Source organism: Grampus griseus (assembly GCF_964374135.1).
Source record: "Grampus griseus genome assembly, chromosome: 2".
Lineage (NCBI taxonomy): Eukaryota > Metazoa > Chordata > Mammalia > Artiodactyla > Delphinidae > Grampus > Grampus griseus.
Genome location: NC_139018.1, coordinates 168,256,439 through 168,274,618, shown reverse-complemented (window position 1 = coordinate 168,274,618; position 18,180 = coordinate 168,256,439). Strand labels below are relative to the sequence as shown.

The 18,180-nt window shown below is 39.3% G+C and overlaps 1 protein-coding gene across 8 annotated transcripts in view; it reads right to left on the bottom strand.

Annotated features, from left to right (window-relative positions):
- Positions 1-18,180, bottom strand: part of OPTN (optineurin) — a 43,458-nt gene that overhangs the window by 10,775 nt on the left and 14,503 nt on the right. For all 8 annotated transcript variants that reach the window (XM_082648945.1, XM_082648944.1, XM_082648941.1 and 5 more), the window contains 7 exons: positions 17,701-17,774; positions 15,411-15,545; positions 6,943-7,045; positions 5,321-5,436; positions 3,803-3,952; positions 3,333-3,426; positions 1,823-1,981 (listed from right to left, as the gene is read on the bottom strand). In XM_082648945.1, coding sequence (XP_082505071.1) covers positions 1,823-1,981; positions 3,333-3,426; positions 3,803-3,952; positions 5,321-5,436; positions 6,943-7,045; positions 15,411-15,545; positions 17,701-17,774 — 831 coding nt within the window. The remainder of the gene's footprint in view (positions 1-1,822; positions 1,982-3,332; positions 3,427-3,802; positions 3,953-5,320; positions 5,437-6,942; positions 7,046-15,410; positions 15,546-17,700; positions 17,775-18,180) is intronic.

The window sequence follows — 18,180 nt, the reverse complement described above, 5'->3', positions numbered from 1 at the left end:
TGCCACTGAGACTGAGAGCAAGGCAAGGCTGCCTGCTCTCTCCACTGTTACACAGCATTGCACTGGGGTCCCAGCCAGTGCAATAAGGCAAGAAAAAGAAAGAAAAAAAAATATAATGAACTGGAAAGGAAAAAAAAAAAACTGTCATTATTTAACTGATCTTAGTGTACCAAGTCCAAAGGAATATTTAGAAATATTATTAGAATTAAAATGTGAGTTGAGTAAGTTTACTGCATGGAAAGTCAATATTAGGAATCAATTGTATTTCTATATAGCAGCAACCATTAGAAAATGAAGTTTTAAAAATGCTATTTATAAAACTATCATAAAAATAGAAAATATCAAAAAAATAGAAAATATCTAGGAATAATCTAATAAAAGATAAGCAAAACCTTTACTAAGAAGATTAAAAATATGACTGAAAATAATTAAAGAAGATATGTCATGTTTGTGGACTGGAAGAGTCAATGATGTAAAGTTGCCAATCATCTCCAAATTGATTTTTATATATTTAATAAAATTCTAATCAAAATCCCAGGGTTTTTTTTCTGTGTAGAAAATATCAAGCGAATTCTGAAATTTATAAGAAAAGGAAAACCTAAGGTCCTCTTGAAGAATCTCAATGAGGTAGGAAGACTTGCTACCAGATATCAAAGCATTTGATTCTTTATAAGACAGTATGGTACCAGAGCAAGGATGTACAAATAGCCCAATGGAACAGTATAGAATCCAGAAATAGACCCGTGGGTACCTGGACACAATATGTGACAAAGAGGGCATCAGAGTCCTTAAGATGACCTTTTAAATAAATGGTGCCAAATGAACAGGATATTCATGCAGAAAAAAATATGAATCTTTACCCTTACCTCACTCCATATAGAAAAGCTAATTCCAGATGGTTTTTAGATCTTAATGTAAAAGGCAAAACCATAAAACTTTTAGAAGACAACATAGGAGAATATGTTCATGGCCCTGAGATAGTGAAAGTTTTTAAAACAGGACACAAAAAGTACTATAATCATAAATAAAAAGACTCATAAACTGGATTGCATTAAAATTAAGAATTTTCGTTCAACAGACACCTTCATGAGAGTGGAAAGGCAAATCATAGAGTGAAGAAATCTGCAAAAAGTATAACTGGCAAGGGCTTGTATGTGGAATATATAAAGAACTCCTATAAATTGAAGAAAAAGCCAGAAAACCAGAAGAAAACTGGGCAAAGACCTGATCAGGCTCTTCACAAAAGGGGATGCTTAGAAGGCCGTAAACATCTGAAAAAGTACTCACTCTCATACCATCAGGGAAATGCAGATTTAATGAGACACCATCATAAACCCACTAGAATCGTTAAAAATTCTAATACAAGTATGGGTAAGGATATAGAGCAACAGGAACTCTCTGTTGGTGGGAGTGAAAACTGGTCCACTTTGGAAACCTCTTTGGCATTATCTGTTAAAGCTGGGTAACATGCATACTCTATGAACAAGCAGTTCCACTCCTAGGTGTGTACCCAACAGAAATGAATGCACAGGTGAACAAAGAGACACGCGTAAGAATGACAGAGCAACATTAAACACAAAGCCCCAAACTGGAAACAATCCAGCTGTCTATAAACTGTAGAATGGGTAAATTCAGTGAGTAATACCCTTAAAAGTGTGGTGCACTTTCCACCTGTGATATACTTCAGTAAAAAGGTTTTTTAAAAATATACTGGTGGAAATAGTATAAAATCAAAACAGATACTTTAAGCACTATCACTTTCCTGTTAGAGAATATAATCGGGGTTGGCCTGCCTCGGCTCACATTTGGGAACGAAGCCTACCTGAGCCCTGAGAACAGCCATGGTTTCCAGGTCCTTCTCCTGCTTGGCGATGGTCTGCTTCATCTCATCCATTTGGAGCTGCTTGGAAGCCAGGGCTTTCTCTGCCAGTTCCAGCTTTCCACTCAGTTCCTGCAGCACCACCTTATCCACTTTTTCCGACTGAAAAAGACAAACTTATTCTAGACATGGTTTTGAAATAATTCAACCTATTTTAGTAAAATATTAGATGAAGGTTTATTTTTTAAAAAATGACTGGCTGTAAACTATTCTGGTAATCAGCAGTGATAACTTATTCGGCAACTTTCATGCACTGAATTTACACCTTGAAGATAATAATTTCCTAATTTAAAATAATGATTTATAAAAAGAAAACACTAAAATAAGGGAGAAAATAGTAAACCCTATCTCAGGGCGGGTGTAAGCTGCTGATACTCCTATTATTTCACTCACATTACTCTTAACTTTATGAAGTCAGTGGAATGTTTGAATTAAAAATTTACTAGGTCCTAGAGAGGAACAATATTCTAGTAAAAGTAAATGAAAAACAGAAAATATATTTCTAAGAATATAAACTCAAAGACCCCTTCTAATTCAAAGCTCCTGTGGTCTTTATTTATTCCAGCTTTATTGAGGTAAAACTGCCAAATAAAATTGTAAAATATTTAAAGTGTACAATGTGATGATTTGATATACATATACATCGTGAAAGGATTCCCACCATCGGGTTAATTACTACATCTATCACCTGACATCTCTATCCATGGTGTTTAAATTATCACACCATTCTGGGGGCATTATTACTATTACTATTACAATAATTTAAGATGCAGCCGGATAAGTCCAGGGCCTCAAGTTCACTGACAGCAGGCAAGCTAGCCCTGTGATAGCTCCAGGCAGCAGTCTCACTATACAGTCATTACTCATGTAGGAGCCCAGGCTCAGCTCTCCTACAAACCCATCCACTGTTAGAAATGCTAAAAGCTTAGCCACGGAGCAAGTAAGCCCAGGCGCCACAATTACTGAGCCTGTACTCTAGAGCTCGTGCTCTAGAGCCCGCGAGCCACAACTACTGAGCCTGTGTGCCACAATTACTGAAGCCTGCGTGCTTAGAGCCCGCACTCTGCAACAAGAGAAGCCACTGCAATGAGAAGCTCGTGCACAGCAACGAAGAGTAGCCCCCACTCACTGCAACTAGAGAAAGCCCGCGCACAGCAACAAAGACCCAATGCAGCCAAAAATAAATAATAAATAAGTAAATAAATTTATTTAAAAAATGCTAAAACTGTACTCCGACCATAGGACATGCACATCACCTCTGTACACAAGGCACATTATACATGTGTGGAATATCAGGAGTTATAAAATGTTATAAACACTTAGACACAAGAAATCAATTACAAATGGAAAAACAACCCTTGAAATCAGACCTAGTTAAGGATTAACACAACTACTTTAGATATTTACATAAAATGTTAAATGGCTATGAAAGTAATTTTTTTTCTATGAGTACCTCTCTTCTTTTTAGTTCCTCAGTTGTTTTCAGTGCATTATTGTATTCTTGAAGAAGCCTGTTGTGTGTCAACTGTAGAGTGGCTAATTTGGACCTATTTAGAAAGAAATTTTAAAATGGAATCTTGGGAAAAATATCATAGAAGCTTAGTCTTACCTCCCAACCCTCTTCTGAACACTCAGGTGACAAAATCTTCCCTCCCACCCTTATCATCCCACCACCTACTAGCATGTTCTTACTTGCAAAGAAAACAATTCCCCCCTCCCCAATCAAGATAGATTACAAATAATTTTCATAATTGTTATTATAAAACTTAACATTTATCTCCTCAGAAAAGTCTACTAGTACGCCTTCAAATAAATAAAAGAGAAAAAAATTTTAAATTTATTCTTAAATCTTGATTCCAATCTGCATAAAAGAGCTATTCTATCTTCTTTTAGCAAGTAGCCATTCAGTCACAGCATACTCACTTTTCATCTTCTGTTTTTGCTTGCTCCATTTTGATTTCTGATCGCATGCTTTCTACTTGGAGCTCTAACTTTCTGTTATTATAAACAAGCTCTTGCTTTTCATTCAGCTCTGATGGGTTTGGAGAATTTTTCCTTTCAAGGGCCTGACATCTAAGAAAGAGCAAAATTTCATGAGGACAAAACAATACTTCATTTCTCAGTGGCTTTTAAACGAATCCCCAGATTATGTAGCAAATGCAAAGAATTTTAGGATTACATTTTTCAAAAATTTAACAGTACAAAATTAAATATTTTATCCTCCCTGCTTCTTTACTACAAGTAAGTAATATTTCTGAACCATTATGCCTGAATATAAAAAAATACAGATTTTTGTAAAAGAAATTTCCATATTTCTGAACCGTTATGCCTAGCATAAACAAGTACAGATCTAAGATCACACAAGCTACTGTCTACCTGGAGTAATTGTTTCAACTAGTCATGCAAATATATTTCTGTGATTTAGATACAGACCAAACTAGTAATTGGCTAGAGGTGCTTCTCATATAGTGATCCATGGATATCTTTAGTATTTTTAAAACTATGGGCTCTGTTAAGCATAAAAAATATGACTTCTGACAAAGATTCAATAGGGGAGAAGGAAATGCTTTCAGTCCTCTTAAAGATCAGAGAGAAAATTTCAATATAACAGCAAATACAAACCATTGATAGCTACGTGCAAGGCATTAACGCAAAGCATGTTAAACATTAGCTTACTTAATACAAAGTCAGAATTATGACACACAGTTTACAAATGATAAAACTGAGACTCAGAGATGTTAAATAAATAACTTGTCCAGGGTAATACCACAAAGAAGGGGTAGATCCATATTTCACCCTTAGGTCTGTTTCTCCAAAGTCCTTCGCATCAGCTGCTATGCTGTACTAGATAACCATTAATACTGTACAACCTTGGTCAGTGTAACTCCGTGGAAACATACACTTGTATATTGGGCTAGAAATATGTTTGCTAACTAATCCAAAAGAACAACATCAACTTAGCTTTCCTAAATTTGGGATAACTTCTTACATCAAGAGAAACAAGCAAATGCAAAATTCTCCCAATTTATAAATTAGACTTCATAACTGATTGAAAATCAATTTTTTTTTCCTAAGTAAATCTCACTCAAGTTCTTCTTGCCCTTTGTAGCTTTTATGTTTGTTCACATCAATGTGGTCAGCTCACGTAAGTCACAGGAAGTCTGGCTCACTGCTTTTTCCAGGTCTTCATATACGCTTAACAAATGTCCCCAAACAGCAGAATCAGAGTCCCTTGGGCCCATTCCCCCATATTACTACAAGGACTTCTTAATATGTTTCTATATTAACCTGAACATTAGTGTTTTCTGAATTCATATTTTAATTAGGTCTCTTTTTCTTTTACTCAGTAAAACAGTAATAAAACTATATTTGTGTATATTAACATATTTCGTAAAACTGTACACTTTTCAAAGGAGGATAAAATTCGTCTCTCATTCTTACTTTTCCTGAAGTCTCTTCTTCATCAGGTCAGCCTCACTGAGTTTCGTGTGAGCCTCCTGAAGCTCCTTAAACAGGGTTGTCACCTGAAGGTTCAACGTTTCCACTTCACTTCCAACCTGTCATCCAGGCAATCACAAACACGCGTTTATCAGAGGCTAAATGAACCTCTTTGTGAGAAAACAGTGTGAACCACTGGTGTCTAAATAAGACTGCTGAATTGATTAAACTTTTGGCAATTAACGCCCGAAATATCTTGTATGGAAAAAAAAAGCTTTGGGTACAACTCTGTTTCATTATAGATCATTAACTGATCAGTTTGGATGCACTTGTGATAATGTCTTTATCTTAATTAAAATGAATCCTGGACTTCCCTGGTGGTGCAGTGGTTAAGAATCTGCCTGCCAACGCAGGGGACACAGGTTAGAGCCCTGGTCCAGGAAGATCCCACATGCCATGGAGCAATTAAGCCCGTGCACCACAACTACTGAGCCTGTGCTCTAGAGCCGTGAGCCACAACTACTGAAGCCCACGTGCCTAGAGCCCATGCTCCACAACAAAGAGAAGCCACCACAATGAGAAGCCCGTGCACTGCAATGAAGAGTAGCCCCTGCTCGACGCAACTGGAGAAAGCCCGCATGCAGTAACAAAGACCCAAAGCAGCCAAAAATAAATAAATTAAAAAAAGAAAAGAATCCTGATCATAGTTCAAGGGATCATAGATCACAGTGATGTCAAAGCACAATCTAATTTATCCAGCTAGCAACTCATGCCCGTGTTCCCTGGCTGATTTATTTTTCTAGTTTACTCAACTATTTTCACTGTACTGCCTTTTCCCTGGCAGCTCTAGAATTTTTGTCAGTGAGTTTTATGGTGCCATGGAAGTCTCAGTACTTCTCTATTATTAGTTACCGATTAGTTGTAGTCAACAGGGTACTACTACTCACAGGTGTTCTCTTCATCTCAGTTTTTAAAATATTCTCCATTCTCTTGAAAGTAGGAGACTCAGCCCAGAGCATGGCATACAGTAGGCATTTGATATATACTTGCTGTATAAATAAATCAGCTAAAGTATTTTATGTAAATGCCTTTCTCACGGGCTACTATGGGTCTTACAACTTCCTGCCTTCATGACCTTTCCCCAAGCTTCGGACTGTTTGCAGGCTACGAGGCACGTCTCTGAGTTGCCACAGAACAGAAATGTATATGAGCATGTATATAAAAATGAGCCTTTTTTGTTCATACTCTTTTGTTCAAACCAGTAGTGGGATAGAACCAAGATCTTTCTGGGTCACATCCTCAAATGATCTTATTATAAATTGGACAAAATTCCTTTCTCAATTAGTGGGCCTGTCCACTTAGGAATTCTGGAGAGAAAATCAGCCAAGAAGAGAGAGAGACGTGATTTCCTAGAATCACTAGGACAGGAATACATCTCAGTACAATTTACAATGACTGAAATTCAGATCAGGACAAGGAAATATGAGAGAAATAGAAAATACTCAACATGGAAATTATTTCTCTATTGCGAAAGCCAATAACACATCACAAGACGCGGCTCCAGCGCCTGCACTACTCTCTGTCCACCGGGGGTGTGGTAACAGTCTTAGACTCTTAGTACCCACAGTTTCCGTGCCTTTCTCCTCTTCTTTCTCTTGTTCTGTGCGCCCCTCTGTCTGGGTCTCAATCTCACAATGATCCTTCGCTTTCTTTTCAAAATCAGAAATTCTGAAAAATTAAAGAATATAGAAAAGTTACTTTCTCTTTGGCTTCCAGAGGAAAAACAATTGCGGAAGCACTGAAAAGAACACTGTTCAAAATCTGGATAGAAGATCAATGTTTTCAAAATCTCTTCGCATTCTCTATATTAGCTCTGGTTTTGCTTTCAATCTGATATTGGCTAGAATTGATTTAAGGGATGAATGCACATGGAGGTATAAGATATGTATAATTTATCTTGAACACTGAAAAATACTGCCTCTTTTCACGTCATTGTCATGCACAGAAATATTTTTTAAATTTGTGTTTTTATGTTTGTACACATGTGCATGCATATGTGCTACATGAGAGTGGGTGTCCCTTTATAAGGATCCGGCAGAGAGGGAAAGACTTGTTTTTTGGGACCCATATAAGTTTATGAGGTCCTGAAAACAAACAAATATAGCAACATTCTTACACTGAATCATAATCATATGAAAGCCATCCCGATACAAATGAAATAAAGAGACTTGTGGTTAAAGACGGTAGATTTAAATATACGCATGTAATTTTTCTCCCACCTTGAATGCCACTAAAATGACTTTTAAAAACCACATACCTACAAGAACAAAGAGAAAGGGAGAGGAAATAATAGCAAGAAGATTTGGGAAGCATTAGGTATGAGTGGGAACTGACTAGATAGCCCAAGAGGACTGGATCTGAGCCACCAGTAGGGAGAGCCAAGATGGAACCCACTTCATACTGTGGGACCCCAAAGGCTCAGGAATCAGTGACACCAGGTACCTCTGGACGTGGGGATAAAGTTGGGACCTGTTTAAGAATGACTAGAAGGTCATAAAATAAAGGGTCTCTTGACTCAGAGTCATTAATCAGAGTTGAGGGGTTGGGTTCCCTACTGAAAAGAGGGGAACTTACAGAATACTAAGACCCTCAGCCTTCTGTTCCTACTCATCTCCAGAATGCTGGCATCTAGAAAAGTACCCTTCAGACAGGAGACTGGAAAAGTCTCCTCTGGAGAATTTGATCAGGAAAAGGAAAAGATTTAAAGTTTCTGACGTAAGACTTCCCCGAGGAAACCTCCCGGCCAGATCTCCCTACACATGCACACAGCACTTTGTTTTTAAATAAATTTATTTATTTATTTATTTTAGGCTGTGTTGGGTCTTCGTTGCTGCGTGCGGGCTTTTCTCTAGTTGCGGCGAGCGGGGGCTACTCTTTGTTAGGTGGGCGGGCTTCTCATGGCGGTGGCTTCTCTTGTTGCAGAGCATGGGCTCTAGGTGTGCGGGCTTCAGCAGTCGTGGCTCACAGGTTCTAGAGCGCAGACTCAGTAGTTGTGGCGCATGGGCTTAGTTGCTCCGCGGCATGTGGGATCTTCCTGGACCAGGGCTCAAACCCGTGTCCCCTGCATTGGCAGGCGGATTCTCAACCACTGCACCACCAGGGAAGCCCCACACAGCACTTTGATCAGCATCTAACCCCCCAGTCTTAAATCCAATCAAACAGTAAAGATTACCAGACATTTCAGGAAAACCTTAAAATGAAACAGACAAAGTAAACCAGAAAGTAAAACAACTTACTGAAATTAGAATATGCCAAGGGGAAAAACTTCAAATAAAACACAAAAAACCTATCATTAATAGGGACAGAAGGAAACGTATTACCACCATAATAAAATGGAAGAGGAACATTCAAAGGAACTGTCCCCCGCACCACAAAGAAGATGAAAGTTGATCAAATGTATCAGAAAGCAGAAAAAGAGAAAGAGCAAGAGTGAAGGGGGGATGGAGAGAAAGAGAGAGGTAAGGAGAGAGAGAAAAATGGAAAAGAGGAACACCCAGTTGAGAAAGTCAGAGGACTGGTCCAGGAGGTCCAATTAAAAATAACAGTAGTGCTAGAATGAGAGAACAGAGAAAACTGAGGATAAGAGATTATCCCTGAATTATTTCAAGATCATTTTTTGAGAACTGAAGGACATGAGTTTGCAGAAAGAAAGAGGCCAAGAATCTCCAGAACAAATGGATGAAAACAAGGTCACACCAAAGCACATGTGAAATGTCAGAAAACTTGGGACAGAGCAAAGAACCTTTGGGGGAGAGGAAAAACAAAAGAAGTTTTAAACCAAAAGATTAAGAATCAGAATGGCAATGAGTTTTTCAACATTAACACCAAAAGCTAGAATACGATGAAGTAATGCTTTCAAAATTTGGAGGGAAAATTATATCCAATACAGATTTCTATATCTAGCCAAATTATCCATTAAGTATAAAAAGGTAGAAACAGACATTTTCAGATATGCAGTTCTCAGAAAATATCCTTCCCATATATTCTTCCTTAGTAAGTTAGTGGAGATATTTAAAGATATTTAGGGAATGAGAAAGGCATTGGATTCAGTAAACAGGTGATCCAACACAGTAGAGATGAAGGAATTCCACAGGACAATGACAAAGGGAGATTCCAAGATGACTGCAATACAGCAGGACCTAGATAACAACCAGGCTGACTCCAGGAGAAAAGTCTTCAAGAGAAAACTATTAGACTACTAACATGTTTGAATGTAATTGAGATTTCCTCACTGGAGAAGAGTATGGTGAAACTAAGCAAATTTTTGTAAAGGTAATTCTGCATAGAGATTTTTTTTAAAGTATAAAAAAGGAAAAGTGGTCAAAGCATAGAGCACAGCTCAACAGAGAACTGTATGTGTGCATGGGTATGTACGCAAAATAATAATAAACAGTAGTGACCTAACTGAATGTCAATATAATCAGTTTTGGAGTGGGGTGGGAAGAAGGGTCCAGAAGTGTGTGGAGTGACAACGGTGAGGGTGAAAGGCAGTTAAATCCTCATCCTTCATAGCGGGAGGTCAATAGATTATGTCTAAAATAGGAAACAAAATTTAAGTAGCAATTTAATCTTGATATATGGGAGTATGTATCAAAAGAACCAGCTAAATATGTTGCAAGTGGTTGTCTGAGAAGCAGGAAAAGGAGGTGGGGGGTGGAGGGGGGTTGGTCAAAGAATTACTGTTTTTCCATAAAAAGCTTGTGGAACCAATTCTTTAAACTATGTGAATTCAAACCTGATTTTTAAAAAACTTAGTGATAGGGGCTTCCCTGGTGGTGCAGTGGCTGAGAGTCCGCCTGCCGATGCAGGGGACACGGGTTCGTGCCCCGGTCCGGGAAGATCCCACATGCCGTGGAACGGCTGGGCCCGTGAGCCATGGCCGCTGAGCCTGCACGTCCGGAGCCTCTGCTCCACAGCAGGAGAGGCCACAACAGTGAGAGGCCCGCGTACCGAAAAAAAACAATTAAAAAATTTTTTAAAAATTAAAAACTTAGTGATAATAACAAATAAACAAACAGCATTAGTATCTGTTGCAAACTGCCCAACCTAACTGGTGCACAGGCACTGTTTCTAGCTAAGCAAATCAATGGGCCAAGAGCTGGTTGGTGCAGGGTTGAAGGATGGGCCGTTATCACGCCACTCACATATGATGCAGGCTTCTGACCTACATTTGAATTTCAACTTAATTTTGTAGGGCAAATTTTCATCTCGGCTGACTTTTCCCTACTACCTCTTGATTATCCCGGGTCACACTTCATGTATACTTTCCCTCTCCTTCCTGGCTATCAGTTTAAGTTTGTTTAGAAGACACAAATTGCACGAAATATATATGAATCCTGGCAAACAATGGAAGAAAGGCAAATCTGTTGTCCGCTGTCCCCACAAATCCCTAAAACTTTTCAGAGTAAATTTTAAACTGTCTGTTACCCCTATTTCTCATGAAAATGGTTGAAGACTGACTTATGTATTTGAGAAGAAGACATGTTAGGTCTTGGAACGTCTTTCCATCATATCCCACATAGTAAATCAAGCCAGGTTGTCCAGGAATCAGTGATTTTATTTCTTGATTTCAGTCCGACCTTAGCCAGGAGGTCATCCTAATATACCCACACGGGGAACATTACTCTTGGCAACCAATCACTGACTTGCCAGGTGTTAAATACTGCGAGAAGGCTGACTCACAAAATGGAAATTTAATGCTATTGAGAAAGGGATCCTTTACAGGGAGCTCAGGGTGAGAGAGGGAAAAACCCATCTCAAAGGCAGGCCTGACTTCCTAGCTGCAATCTGAAAAGCTATACCTCCAGACAGAGAGCTATCATTATTTTGAAAGCAGGAAATATATACTAGATTATATGAAAGATCCGGATGTATAATCAGAAAATTCCTAAGTTTATACTTTTATCATTAAAGCTAATCATGTTATCTGAGGAAGGATGAATTACTGGCTAAACTTGACTTCTTAGAATGGTGTGCAGAACTCAGGAGGGTAAACGTGCCAATGAAACAGAAACACACTGATTACTTACGACTATTAAGGGTCTTTTTCAAAGCAAAACATCTTCCCTTTAAAAATTGGCTGGAATAATTAAGGTGTAAAAAGAATGCTTTTACTTAATTATTTTTCTGTGCATTAGTACTAGATTTGGGGACTTGTCAAAAAGGCAGGATGAATATTTTACTCCATTAGAATACATGGTACTAGTTTCCTGGAAGTTAACCTCTGAACTTTTCTAAGGGACAGTGGTAGGATATGGGGTAAAAACCTACGATTCATAGCTATCATACCTTTTTCACCTCTGAAAAGAGCTGACGATCAAATAAGTCATTGGACAAACACTGAATATTCTAGGTTACCCTCATTCTGAATAAATAACTTACGCTTCATATTTTAAAAACAGATCTTATAGTTAAAAATTTCAACTGCTTCAGTTAGAAAGTGCTTCTTATAGTGCTATAATTTTAAGATTAATGAGCCATTTATAATGTCTGAGAGAATTAATTATGTCTCAGACATAATATATTTATGTATATTATAGTATATTCTATTTATAGTATATTTATTATTAAATGTTGCAATCAATGGAACCCTAAAACTGTTGCATTATCTCCCCCGTCTTATGTGATTTCGCACTTTGCCTTCATAAAAAGTTCATTCACACGTAGAAATTCATTGACTTCACAACTCTATGAGGTAAATAAATTTTATCCTAAAGTGCGTGTGTATACCACATTCTATGAGGCCAGTATTTCCCTTATACCAAAGCCAGACAAAGACAACATAAGAAAAGAAAACTACGGACCAGTACCCCTTAGGTATACAGATGCAAAGATCCTTAACAAAAGACTAGCAATCCAAACCAGCAACATATAAAAAAGATCATACGTCATGACCAAGTGGGATTTATCCAGGGGTGAAAAGTTAGTTTGACATTGGAAAATCAATCGATGTAATACATTATATTAATAGAGGTTAAAAAAAACCCATACAGGGACTTCCCTGGTGGGCCAGTGGTTAAGACTCTGTGATCCAATGCAGGGGGCTCGGGTTCGATCCATGGTCAGGGAACTAGAGCCCATATGCCTGCCACAGCTAAGAGTCTGCATGCCACAACTAAGAGCCCGCATGCCGCAACTAAAAAGATCTCCCATGCTGCAGTGAAGACCTGGCACAGCCAAATAAATAAAGGTAAATATTAAAAAAAAACCCCATACAATCATCTTCATAGACTCAGAACAAGCATTTAACAAAATCCAAAACCCTTTCATGATAAAAATTGCAACTAGAAATAGAAGGGAGCTTCTCAACTTGATAAAAGCATCTATGAAAAACAAAGGTAATACCAGCTTAATGGTGAAAGACTGAAAGCGTTCTCTTCCAAGATCAGGAACAAGACAAGGATGTCTACTTTCTCCTCTTTTATTTAACACTGTACGGGAAGTCTAGCCAGGGCAATTATGCAAAAAAAAGAAATAAAAGGAATCCTGGTTGGTAAGGAAGAAGTAACACTATTTCTTTGCAAATGACATGATCTTGTTTACAGAAAATCCTAAGGAATCCACTAAAAAAATGATTAGCACTAATAAATGAATTCAGCAAGGTTGCAGGCTACAAGATCAATATACAAAAATCAGTTGTAGGGGCCTCCCTGGTGGTGCAGTGGTTGAGAGTCCGCCTGCCGATGCAGGGGACACGGGTTCGTGCCCTGGTCCGGGAAGATCCCACATGCCGCAGAGTGGCTAGGCCTGTGAGCCATGGCTGCTGAGCCTGCACGTCCGGAGCCTGTGCTCCGCAACAGGAGAGGCCACAACAGTGAGAGGCCCGCGTACCGCAAAAAAAAAAAAAAAAAATCAGTTGTATTTCTCTACACTAGCAATGAATAATCCAAAAATGAAATTAAGAAAACAATTTCATGTATAATAGCACCAAAAAGACTAGAATACAAAGGAATAAATTTTGAAAAAGAAGTGCAAGACCTGTATGCTGAAAACTACAGCACATCATTGAAAGAAATTAAGGATGACCTAAGTAAATGGAAAGACACCCATGTTTATGGATCAGAAGGCTTAATATTGTTAAGATGGCAATGCTTCCCAAATCGATCTCCAGATTCAATGCAATCCCTAACAAAATCCCAGCTGGCTTTTCCCCCCAAATTAACAAACTTATCCTAAGAATTACATAAAAAAAAAAACAAGGGACCCAGAATAGTCAAAACAATCTTTTAAAAGAAGAACAAAATTGGAGGACTTGCATTTCCCAATTTCAAAATTTACTACAGAACTAAAGTAATCAAGACTGTGTAGTACTGACATAAGGATAGACATGTAGATCAAGTGAATAAAACTGAGTCTTTAGGAATTAATCTTTACATTTATGGTCAACTGATCTACACCAGGGGTGTCAAGACAATTCAGTGAGGAAAAGAATTATCTTTTCAACAAATGGTGTGGGACAGCAATATATCTACATATGCAAGAATGTAGTTGGACCCTTACCTCACACCATGCACAAAAATGTACTCAATATGGATCACAGACTTAAACATAAGAGCTAAAAGTATAAAACTCTTAGGAAAAAACACAGGGGGTGAATCTTTGTAACCTTGGGTTAGGCAATGGTTTCTTAGATACAACACCAAAAGCAGAAGGGACAAAAAACCAAACAGATAAACAGGACTAGATCAAAATAAAAAAAATTTATTTTTTTGGCAAATGATGGCAACAAGGAAGTGAAAAGATAAGTCACAGACTGGGAGAAAATATTTGCAAACCATATACCTCATAAAGGACTTGTATCCAGAATATTAATGAACTCTTACCATTCAATAATTAAAAGACAATCCAATTTTTTTAAATGGGCAAAGAAGAAGATATACAAATGGCCAACATGAAAAGATGCCCAACATTATTAGCCATTGGGGAAACAGAATCAAAATCACAATAAGATACCACTTCACATCCACGAGGATGGTCATAATCAAAAAGATACACAACAGTGGTGTTCATGTGGATGTGGAATAAGTGGAACCCTCATACATTGCTGGTGAGAATGTAAAATGGTGCAGCCACTGTGGAAAACAGTTTGGTAGTTCCTCAAAATATTCAACAGTAACCATGTGACCCAGCAATTCAACTCCTAGGGATATACCCAGAGAATTAAAAAGATATGTCCACACAAAATATTGTGCATGAATGTTGAGAGCAAATATTATTCATAATGGGAAAAAAGTGGGAACAACCCCAATGTTCATCAAATGACGAAGAGATAAACAAAACGTTGTCTAGTTACGTCACGGAATATTATTTGGCAACAAAAAGGAGAAAAGAACTGACACATGCTACATCATGGATAAACTTTGAAAACATTATGCTAAATAAAATAAGCCAATCACAAAAGACTACATGTTGTATGATTCCATTTGTATGAAGTGTCCAGAAAAGGTAAGTCTATGGAGACAGAAAGTAGAATTACTAGGAGGGATGGGGAGTGAGTGCTAACAGGCATTGGGCTGCTTATTTGGAAGGAAAAATGTTCTAAAATTATAATGTGGTAAAGGCTACATAACTCTGTGAATATTCTAAAAAAAAAAATTGAAACGTACACTTCAAATGGATGAATTGTATGGTATCTTAATTATATCTCAATAAAACTGTTAAAAAAGCAACGTATGGGGCTTCCCTGGTGGCGCAGTGGTTGAGAATCTGCCTGCTAATGCAGGGGACACGGGTTCTAGCCCTGGTTTGGGAGGATCCCACATGCCACGGAGCAACTAGGCCCGTGAGCCACAACTACTGAGGCTGCGTGTCTGGAGCCTGTGCTCCGCAACAAGAGAGGCCGCGATAGTGAGAGGCCTGAGCACCACGATGAAGAGTGGCCCCTGCTCGCCACAACTAGAGAAAGCCCTTGCACAGAAACGAAGACACAACACAGCAAAAATAAATTAATTAATTAATAAACTCCTACCCCCAACATCTTCTTAAAAAAAAAAAAAAAGCAATGTATGCATATTTCGCATTGCCTATTTCATACCTTTCTTTGGCTTCCTTGAGGGCAAGTTCAAGTCTCTCCACCTTCTGGTTTCCTTCCCTTAGACAAAGCAGGAGCTGGCTCACAGTTAATTCCTCAAATTCCAAATAATTCCTGGCACCTTCTGCAGATTTGCTCCTACATCAGGACAGCATAGAGGTTAAAAGGTTTTCATGAGAAAACAAAAATGTCAGAGTCTACGAATATTACTGGAACCGGTTTAAAGGAACTGCTTTCCAGAATATTCTCTAGTTAATTCTCATTTACAGACCAAGCACAGCTGGCCCAGTGACCACCAGTGCCTCACTCCTCCATGCTTTCCAGGGAAGGAGTGGGGACTGATGGGTAGGCTCGATTTACACTGCACGTGCTCGCTTCCTCCAAATGGTCACCATTTCCACGGCACCAGACCACAGGACCCACCGAAACAGTGGGGCAGAGGTAGCCCTGGTTTTTGGTGTCCGGCTTTTCTAGAGGACTAATCTCCAGGAAGACCACAGTCATACAAAGGGCACAAGCATGTGTGCTGCCCATGGTGACATGCAGACCACCGGCCTTTCTCCATCTCGACTGAAACCACCACGTTCTCTAGTCAGGAGAAGAAAATCATTTTTGTTTCTGGTTTCAAACAATTAGAGAAGAGAAATGTAGGCACTGTTGGCATGTCAAATATTTTTCTTGATTTCCAACTCAGATTAAATCAAGAGGCAGTTCAATGATGAAGAAAACCACAACGAGCACTGCAGCAACTAAACATTCTGGACAGCTATGCTGATGCCAACAGCAGCTGCTCTTTCAGTAACCTACTCAAGGTCACACATCTAACAAAAAGCCAGGATTCAATCCCAGTTCCCATCGCCAAAGCTCAAACTCTGAACCTAGAAATCCATCTCTGACTCCTTAAAATATTTTCAAACAGGGTAAGGAAGCTGTTATTAAAAAATAGCTGTGTGGGGACTTCCCTGGTGGTCCAGTGGTAAAGAATCAGCCTTACAATGCAGGGGACGCGGGTTCGATCCCTGGTCGGGGAACTAAGATCCCACATGGTGCGGGGCAACTAAGCCTGTGCACCACAACTACTGAGCTGGCGCACCTCAACCAGAGCCCGCCTGCTGCAAACTACAGAGCCCAAGTGCTCTGGACCTGCACCACAACTACAGAACTCACACGCCCTAGAGCCTGCGCGCCACAGCTAGAGAAGAGAAAACCCACACGCCACAACTAGAGAGAAGCCCTTGCACCACAACAAAGAGTAGCCCCCGCTCGCTGCAACTAGAGAAAGCCTGCGCGCAGCAACAAAGACCCAATGCAGACAAAGATAAATAAATATAAATAAATAAATTTTTTAAAAAAAGCAATAGGGGAAAGGGGGAAGCTGAGGAATTTCTAACTAAAAAAGGGAGTAACTTTCATTTCTGCCAACTGCCCTGTTTGATGAAAAAATATTATCTAATCCTGATTTTCTCCCTTATACAAAGGCTTGGGAGCATAACTGAAAAAAAAAATAACCCACTTTTATGTTTTATAAGTACATTCATCAAGTTATAGAAAAAAGATACTAAAAGCCTATGAGGGAAGAGATCCTTAGGGAAATTTTCAGATAACTCTTCTTAAGCAGAGTCATGCAGTAGGAACCTGCTTACAGAGGATGAACTGACAGCGCATTCTGGGTCAGAGCTGCTTGCAAGAGACTCAGGTGCCCAGTTCCCCTGCCGTCTCCTCCTCAAGGTCCCCCCACCTCTTAAGATGTCGGCTTCCTAATATCTACTTGTCACAAGTCTACTTGCAGTTCACCAGGTAAGATATCTGGGCACTTTCAAAAAACAGCCACCGTCACTCAGAGCAACAACAGTCATTGCTATGGAAGATTATCCTGAATTAGTCACCTTGGCTTGTACTCGGGAATGAACAGGGAAGACAAAATGGAAACTTCCCCCTTATCAGCTGGGCAGCCTGGTCCGGATCAGACTGCACCGGTAAACAAATCAGGAAACATGGGTCTCTTAATTGAGAAGAAGCTTGTTTTCACTGCCCATCTGATGGAGACGAAACACCTCTACACAGAGTGGTGAGGGGTCAGTTCACCGACAAAGGCACCAAACATAGTTTTTCTTCTCCACCAGTTTGGGCTGCAACATTAAATAGCAATTCAAATGGAACATTCTTGAAAGGTCCCGGTATAAATTAATAAGTGGCTTTTTCAGCCCACCATGTTTGGCCTCCCAGGGGAGAGTTGAAAGTGACAAGACTGCCCAGCGTGTCTGTCTGAAAGCCCTAGTCTGTCTTCACATACGTGTCAATGGAATCAGTTCTCGTGGGCCCAGGACTTGGCTTGATTTCTTTCGTTGCCACAGCTGCTTCTCCCTCCTGTAAAAGCAGAAATGAAAGGGATTTAACATAGTATGTCTGCAAGACAAATTCCTTATCAAAAGAGAAAAAGGCAAAAGAGCAGGAATTTGGATGACACACAACCCAAGGAACCTATCAAACGTGGAAATGTGAGATGTTTAAATTCGGTCACTCAAATGTAATGGAAATTTACCCTTCCCTCAACCTGCACTCCCCGTCAGGACTATAAACATCCAGGCGAAGACGAGAAGGTCGAGAAGGTCGGGCTCCTCTCATTCAGCAGTCAACCTGACCGCCAGCACAGGAAAGCTTATCTTCTTCTCTTTCTCCTTGGTAGTTCCCTTCTCCCCGACCAGATTAAGGTCACACAGAGCTAGTGACAGTTCCACATACCTTTCCCACACAGTCCTTTAACATGCAAAAT